Below are 8,636 nucleotides of genomic sequence, written 5' to 3' on the forward strand. Positions count from 1 at the left end.
TCCTGAGTAGCTGGGATTATAGGTGCACACTGCCACACCCAGCTAATTTATATATATATATATATTTTTTTTTTTGTAGAAATAAAAAAATGTTGCCCAGGCTGGTCTCGAACTCTTGAGCTCAAATGATCTGCCAGTGTGATCCTCCCGAGGTGCTGGTATTATAGGTTTGAGTTACTGTGCCTGGCCTTAGAAGATTTTCTTTTTTCTTTTGAGATGGAGTCTCACTGTGTCGCCAGGCTGGAGTGCAATGGCACAGTCTCGACTCACTGCAACCTCCGCCTCCCAGGTTCAAGTGACTGTCCTGTCTCAGCCTCCTGAGTAGTTGGGATTACAGGTGCATGCCACCACACCTGGCTAATTTTTATATCTTTGGTAGAGACGGGGTTTCACCATGTTGGCCAGGTTGGTCTCAAACTCCTGACCTCAGGTGATCTGCCCGCCTGGGCCTCCCAAAGTGCTGGGATTACAGGTGTGAGCCACCACTCCCGGCCTAGAACATTTGCTTATTGCCTCAAAAAGAAATGCTGTGCCCTTTAGCTATCACTCTACATTCCCGCCTGTGCCCACATCCCAGCCCTAAGCAGTTGCTCATCTTTCTTTCTGTGTAGTTTCCCTATTCTGAACATCCCTTATGAGTGGACTCACGCACTGAGTGGCCTTCTGTGTCTGGCGTCTTGCACTCAGCAGCACATTTTCCGGGCTCATCCACGTGGTGGCGTGTGCCAGTGCCTCATTCCTTTCTATGGCTGAAGGGTATTCTGCTGCATAGATAGACCACATTTGACTCATCCATTTGTTCACTGATGGACGTATGGGTTGTCATGGTTTCTTCATGATTATTTTTACATTTTTTAAAGGAAAACTTCAAGCATGTACCAAAGCAGAGAGGATGATAAAGTGAACACTATGTAGCCACTACCCAGCTTCAACAGTGGCCCACTTGCAAACACTCTTGCCCTATCAGCAGCCCACCCCTGGCCATGTCAAACTGGACACCAGGCACCAGGCGTCATACCTCTCCACCACGTCAGGAGTGTGGGATGTGGGGCCATTCGGCCCTGATGTTGTGGAGTCTCAGCCAAAAGGGGCAGAAGGAGCCCCCTCCACACATCCTCTCACCTGTTGACACACCCAGGGAAGGGGCATCCGTGTGCTGTAGCCCCAGTCTCATTGCCAAGACAGCATCTCACTGGCTCAGCTTGGGCCACACGCTCCCCTGAAATCCAGTCAACCTGGTTATGGGGGAGTGGGGTCGCACCGTACGGGGAGAGCTGGAGGGATAAGAAAGAAGTGAGCAGATACCCTGAAACAGATCCACACAGTAGGCAAGGGCGTCGCTGTGGCTCTTCACCTCCCCTGACCTGGGCTTCCTTGTCTGGCTTCCTCACAGGAAGTGTCTACACCACTACGCTCATGAAAAGTGAAATTCAAGGGACCCATGAGGGCCCTTGGAACCGAAAACTCTTACTCCCACTTATTGTCTGATTCTGGGAGTTCCTTTCATGGGACCCAAAGCCTTTTCTAATAAATGAGAATAATGTAAATACAAGATACTTTTAAAGAGGCAAAACAGCTGACAGACTAATTCACACTAAGGTGTGGATGACTGACAGGCTAGGTCCCTTCCCAAGAGCAGGGTCTGCAGGGGAGGGCTCAGGACAACGGGTGCTGAAGAAGGAGGCAGGTGCACCTTAGGATTGGGAATGGAGAATAGAACCAGGACGCTGGGGACACCTAAGACAAGCTTCACCAGCCAAAGCATTGCCAGCCCCAGCTGAGAGTCACACACGCCTTAAGGAGGGGACTCATCTGCCCTTTCGCTCCAGCCTGGCTGTGGCGGCCATTCCCGAGGGTCTGCCCATCGTCGTCATGGTAACGCTGGTCCTGGGAGTGCTGCGGATGGCCAAGAAGCGGGTCATCGTGAAAAAGTTACCCATCGTGGAGACTTTAGGTGAGGGACTCCGGCCGGTGGAGTTCTTACTTGTGCAATTGAATGGGGGCTTGGCTGTCGGGGCAATCCAGCCTGGGGGTTTCACAAGCCCGAGGGTGGCGACTTTTCTAGAAACTGATGTTTGTTGTGCCAGGTTGCTGCAGTGTTCTCTGTTCTGATAAGACGGGTACTCTGACTGCCAACGAAATGACAGTGACCCAGCTTGTAACGTCAGATGGGTTTCATGCCGAGGTGAGTCCCAGAGGAATTTACAAGCCTTAAAGATGCACCCAGCCAGGCTGTCTTCTTTCTAGATAAAGCACACAATGTCTTCTAGAACACAATAAGGAAGAAAGAAATTGAGGTCATCTTACAATCTTGCTAACATGACTGATTTTCTTTTTAATCATCCCATACTTCCTTTCAAAAGACGACCAATTTAAGGTAGCCTCCTTTTTCAGTTACTTATTAATTGTAAGCACATTACAAAATTTAACAGCTAGCAAAAAATTTCCATACCTTCCATGATAAACTAACCATGATTAGTCCATTTGTGTTTTTTTTGTTTGTTTTTGAGAGACAGAGTCTCGCTCTGTCACCCAGGCTGGAGTGCAGTGGCTTGATCTTGGCTCACTGCAACCTTCACTTCTCGGGTTCAAGTGACTTTCCTGCCTCAGTTTCCCAAGTAGCTGGGACTACAGGCACGCCCCACTATGCCCAGCTAATTTTTGTATTTTCTAGCAGAGATGGGGTTTCACTATATGTTGGCCAGGCTGGTCTCATACTCCTGACCTCAGGTGATCCACCCACCTTGGCCTCCCAGAGTGCTGGGATTACAGACATGAGCTACCATGCCCAGACTGTTTTGTTTTTTAAGACAGGGTCTTGCTGTGTTGCCCAGGTTGCAGTGCAGTGGTGCAATCATGGTTCACTGCAGCCTCTAACTTCTGGGCTCAAGGGATCCTCCCACCTCAGCCTCCCAAGTCCACTCGTGTGTTTCAGTGTCTTCTGTGTGCTTGGCACAGTTGGAAGCTCCCTGAAGGTGCAATTTTTTATCCTGATATTTTTTCTACAAAACTGGCCAAAGCAAGGGGTGAACAAATGATTGCCCATGGGCCAGTGCTTGTTTGAAAATAAAGTTTTCTTGGTGTACCACCACACCCATTTGTGTACATGTTGCCAATGGCTGCTTTCATGCCTCAGTGTGCCGCAACGGCAGAGCTGAGTAGCCACGACAAACTTGGAAATAGGCTGCAAAGGCTAACACGTTTGCCTGCCCCTGTTCTTAGAATATAAGCACGCTTCTATGCTAGTTCTTAGTTTTCTTAACCATCACTTGTACTGGCTGCAGAGTGTCCCACTGAGTAAACTTGCTGCAGTTTACTAATGCCTGGCACTGTGTCCATCAGTGACGTATCCGATTCATCAGTAATCTTGCAGAGAACATCTTCATACTGAAAGCCCTTTTAGGGTTTTCCATATTTAGGATTACGTCCTTGGAATGAATCCCCAGGACAGGGATTGTGGGCCAACCGGGGGAGCATGTTTTTGACTCTTGGTGACACCCTCTCTTCTGCCTCGCCCTGCAGGTCAGCGGAGTTGGGTATGACGGTCAAGGGACTGTGTGTCTTCTACCATCCAAGGAAGTCATTAAGGAATTTTCCAATGTCTCAGTAGGAAAGTTAGTGGAGGTAGGTGTCAAAAGCACCACGGGGGAAATAGGCATTTACACTGGGGCTTCTGGGGCTTCTCTCTGAAAAGGGAAACAGCCGTTGGACTTACTGGTTCTTGACAATGACTGGACCACCCAGGGGTGAGGCTGTCACAGCACTGAAAAAATGGCCCCAAAACTGATGGAGACATCAGAGGTAAGAGGAGAGCTAGGCTAGGCACAGTGGCTCATGCCTGTTATCCCAGCACTTTGGGAGGCCAAGACAGAATCACTTGAGGCCAGGAGTTTGAGACCAGCCTGGGCAACATAGTGAGACGCTGTTTGTATTATTTTTTTAAAACAATACTTAAAAAGAAGAGCTAGAAGCCTCTATTCTAATCACTGCCCATGGGAAGGCTCTAAGGAGACTCCTACACAGAGACGTGCCTGATGAATGGTAAAAAGTGAGCCTGTGATGAATTTCTCCTATTGCTATGAGCGAGCATGTGATAAATTTCCCCTATTACTTAGTGAGCCTGTGATGATGTTCCCCTGTTGCTGTGATGAGTCCTGCAATCCAAGTTGTACTCACCGTTTCACAGGGGCTCACTCCTCCCCACATAGCACCCTTCTTCGTCTGTACGGTTCAGTGAGCACCACTTGCAGAGGACCTGCCTTCAGGGGCCACTTCACTATCACAGCGAACGCTGTCTCGGTTTTGCAGATTAAAAAACAAAAATATGGCCAGGCGTGGTGGCTCATGCCTGTTACCTCAGCACTTTGGAAGGCCAAGGCATGTGAATCACCTGAGGTCAGGAGTTCAAGACCAGCCTGGCCAACATGATGAAACCCCATCTCTACTAAAAAATATAAAAATTAGCCAGGCATGGTGGCGCACACCTGTAGTCCCAGCTACTCAGAAGCCTGAGACAGGAGAATTGCCTTGAACCAGGGAGGCAGAGGTTGCAGTGAGCTGAGGTCATGCCACTGCACTCCAGCCTGGTGACAGAGTGAGACTCTGTCTCGAATGAATGAATGAATGATGAAACAAAAATATGCAAAACTAGCAAGTAACAATAAAAAAGAAAAGAAATGGGCAGAGAAGTAATGTGAGTGTCCAGGCTCACCAGGCCGGAAAGGAAGGGTGCCGGGAATCCCGCTCTTTCTGCTTGTCTCTTGTTCATTTTTTAAATATTTATTTTTAAATTGAGACAGAAGTCATCTACCATGAATTCAGTCCATTAAAGTGCACAATTCAGTGGTTTCATTATGCTCATAAGTTGTGCAACCATCACCACTGTCTAGAACACTTTGTCACCCCAAGTGGAAACGCCATCATCCCCATTACGGGTCACTCCCCGTCACCTGCCTCATCATCGCCCATCCACCTGCCTCCCTGCTGGGTTCCCTCATGGTAGCTTTGTGGGAACCAACATTCAGCACAGCCAAGAAATAGTCACGGTGTTCCTTTTAAAAAGCCAGGACGCTGAGCTGTTTTAAAGAGCAAGTCTCGTCCCTACAGCCCTAGCTGTAAAACTGGGAAAAGCCCACAGTGTCTAACTTTTTCATGAGCCCAGTACTAACTACAGACGTCGGGATAATCCCCTTTTAGGCGGGCTGTGTCGCCAACAACGCGGTCATCAGAAAGAACGTTGTGATGGGACAGCCCACCGAGGGTGCCCTGATGGCCCTGGCAATGAAGGTAGGATATCCTGGGGTGTCTGTGTGGGGAATTCTTCCACTCGGGGCTGGATTCGTTGGTAGAAAGCCAGTTCCTGTCTGAGCTAACAGGACTAGGGATGTTAGGTAATCATGGAAGAAAATGGCCCAAGCTGGCCGTGGGCCATCTGTTGGTGGTAGAGGAGGTGAGCTCTGAGATTCCACGGGACTTCAGAAAGTTCTGCAGGTCTCTAATCCCTCCTCCAGCGATTCCAAAAGAGTCCTAAGAGCTCCCTGTGGTTCAGGCCCTGGTCAGGTGTTGGGGCGACAGACAGTGGAACGAGACTCCCTGTGCGTCCAACATGACCCTGTGCTCACCGAGGCACCATTGGGAGGGGCTGGTTCCTGGGAATGCATTCCAGTGACTCTGGGGCTCAGTGTTACATCCTGGGCTGTGTGGCTGTGCAGGGTTACCCCAGGTCATTCTGTGCCCAGCGTCATGTACCAAGTGGCTGCTTGCAGTGTGGAGGGGATGGATGGGGGCTGATGGGGGTCTGCTGCGCTCTGTGCACAAGTTACCAGAAGGAAAGGCAAAAAAACATGGGCTGGGAATGCAGGTGACAGGAAAACAAGAAGAGAGGACAAAAGACATGGGAAAGGAGGGGCTGGAAGAGGTTAAGAGGAGGGAGCAAAGGAAGGAGGAAGATGGCCCCAGTCAGCTCCCACGTCTGTTTCCATGGCCCCTTGGCCTGGATCCCTCCTCTTCAGCCACAGCCGGGGCTCCCCTGGACACTGCGGGAGCTCCTCTCCCCCGCCTGCCCTGTGCTTTCTGCGGTGTGACTTGTCTCTGACTCGGGTCTGATCAGACCGCTCTCCATCAAGGTCAAGGGAAAAGCCTGACTCAGGGTGCTCATCTGCCAGCACTGACCCCTCGCTGCCACCCAGCCTGGCCTCTCGCTGCCACCCAGCCTGGCCCCTGCACTCTCCCCTCTTCCTGCTTCCTCCTGGACTTTGACTGCTCCTGCCTGTCCTCACTGGCGAGCACCGACTTTCTCTTCAAGTTCACTCCAGTTTCCATCCCAGCAGACACCTCTTCTCACCCCGGGCTCACTTCACTGCTTTCTGTTATCAACTTACCTGTCCCTCCCTCCAGTGCGAGACTCCGACCTCCCACACGGCTGCCTTCCCGAAGCTGGTGCTGGGTGGGGGGGAGGTGGTTGCCCTCTCATAAGCCCCTGTGACAGTAGATCAGTTGTTTTTCCCCAGTGTAAGAGCACTGGGAAGTCATTACAGGCTGAGTGCAGTGACTCAAATCCCAGCACTTTAAGAGGCTAAGGTGGGAGGATCACTCAAGGCCAAGAGTTTGAGACCAGCCTGGGCAACATAGCAAAACCCCATCTCTACAAAAAATATAAAAGTTAGCTGGGCGTGGTGGTGCATGGCTGTGGTCCCAGCTACTCAGGAGGTGAGGTGGGAGGATCCCTTGAGCCCAGGAGTCTGTGGCTGCAGTGAGCTATGATCATACCACTGCACTCCAGTCTAGATGGCAGAGTGAGATCCTGCCTCAGAAAACAAAAAGGCTGGGCGTGGCGGCTCACACCTGTAATCGCAACACTTTGGGAGGCCGAGGTGGACAGATCACCTGAGGTCAGGAGTTTGAGACCAGCCTGGCCAACATGGCGAAACCCCATCTCTACTAAAAATATAAAAATTAAGTGGGCATGGTGGTGCACACCTGTAATCCCAGCTACTCGGGAGGCTGAAGCAGGAGAATTGCTTGAACCTGGGAGGTGGAGGTTGTAGTGAGCCGAGATCACACCATTGCACTCCAGCCTGGGCGACAGAGCAAGACTTTGTCTCAAAAAAGCAAACAGAAATCATGACATCATATGATTTTCCTTCCATTCACAGAAGATGATAATCCTCTCTGCAGCGTCTGTAATAGTGAACGGAGCTCATTTCCCGTTTTAAAATAGCGCTGAGTCTGCTCCATTCAACAACTCCTCGCTGCCCAGAAGGGAAGGTGCCGGCCTGACTGTCTGGCAGGAATGACACCCACGTGTCACCCTGCTCCCGCCACCAGCCGCCCCTGCAGCCTAGAGAGGAGAGAGGTTCCAGAGCCTAGAAGCTCGGAGATTTCCTTAATGTGTCATGATTCTCCTCTTTCCTGGGGCCTGGCTTACGATTTGAGAATATAGAATAAACACTGGCTGGCGCGTAGGAAGTGCTGCCTGTGTGACAGGCATGGGGCAAGCACTTCGTGGCTCTTACCCGTCTCTCCTGCTCTAAACGGCACTGAGGCCAGGCCAGTGGTTCCCAACTTTTCTTCCATTATTGCTCCTGGATTAGGGTCCTGAAATAAAGCACCACTGGCTGGTGATTTAGAGTAACGTACACACCCTGAAACACAGCTCTGTGGGCCAGAAGTTGAAATCAAGGTGTGAGCAGGGCCAGGCTCCGTCTCCCAGCTTCTGGGTGTCACCGGCAGCCCCGGGCATTCCTTGACTCGCACACACATCCCTACCTTGGCTTCTCACACCGAGCTCTGCCTCCGTCACGAGGTGCTCCCTGCCATGGCTCCGTGCAGCGTTTTCCTCCTCCTCTTTTTTTTGTATTTGAGACGGAGTCTTGCTCTGTTGCCCAGGCTGGAGTGCAGTGGCTTGATCTCGGCTTACTGCAATCTCCGCCTCCCGGGTTCAAGCCATTCTCCTGCCTCAGCCTCCCGAGTAGCTGGGACTATAGGCACCCGCCACCATGCCTGGCTAACTTTTTGTATTTTTAGTAGAGACACGGTTTCACCATGTTAGGATGGTCTTGATCTCCTGACCTCGTGATCCGCCTGCCTTGGCCTCCCAAAGTGCTGGGATTACGGGCGTGAGCCCCCGCGCCCTGCCTTCCTCCTCTTAGAGCCAGTCATGTTGGCTTAGGGCCAACCCTAATAGCCTCAAATGGACGATATCCACAGAGGTTCTATTCCAAATCAGGTCACATTCAGAGGTGTTGGGGTTAGGGCTTCAACATATCTTTTGTGGAGTACGATTCAACCCCACTAAGGAGAAGTTTTAGGCGTTTTTCCCTAATCACCCCACCCCCTCCCCCTGAAATGTAATACTGCAGATAAACTGTTGTACGCATATCTGCACTTTCTATGTAAAAGGAGTAGCTTTTTGTGCCCCTGCTGCACCCCATTTTCACCCCCTGCAAGGCAGTGGGATGCATGGGTCATGGCTGGTTTACACTTGGGGAAACTGAGATTCTGAGTTGTCACGTCACTAATCCAAAAGCCATCAAAGAGCAACAAAGGGCTGGGCTGGCGAGGACCCCAGGCTGCGGACGCAGGGCTGGCGAGGACCCCAGGCTGTGGACAGCAGGGCTGGCGAGGACCCCAGGCTG

The 8,636-nt window shown here is 51.2% G+C and overlaps 1 protein-coding gene across 1 annotated transcript in view; it reads left to right on the plus strand.

Moving 5' to 3' along the window:
* The window catches only part of ATP2C2 (ATPase, Ca++ transporting, type 2C, member 2), a 93,222-nt gene that overhangs the window by 67,451 nt on the left and 17,135 nt on the right, over positions 1–8,636 (plus strand). The window contains exons 10-13 of the mRNA XM_011972285.1: positions 1,830–1,954; positions 2,088–2,185; positions 3,523–3,624; positions 5,197–5,286. Of these exons, the coding sequence (XP_011827675.1) occupies positions 1,830–1,954; positions 2,088–2,185; positions 3,523–3,624; positions 5,197–5,286 (415 nt within the window). The remainder of the gene's footprint in view (positions 1–1,829; positions 1,955–2,087; positions 2,186–3,522; positions 3,625–5,196; positions 5,287–8,636) is intronic.

The sequence above is a fragment of the Mandrillus leucophaeus genome, unplaced genomic scaffold, assembly GCF_000951045.1.
Source record: "Mandrillus leucophaeus isolate KB7577 unplaced genomic scaffold, Mleu.le_1.0 Scaffold10, whole genome shotgun sequence".
In the NCBI taxonomy this organism is placed as follows: Eukaryota; Metazoa; Chordata; class Mammalia; order Primates; family Cercopithecidae; genus Mandrillus; species Mandrillus leucophaeus.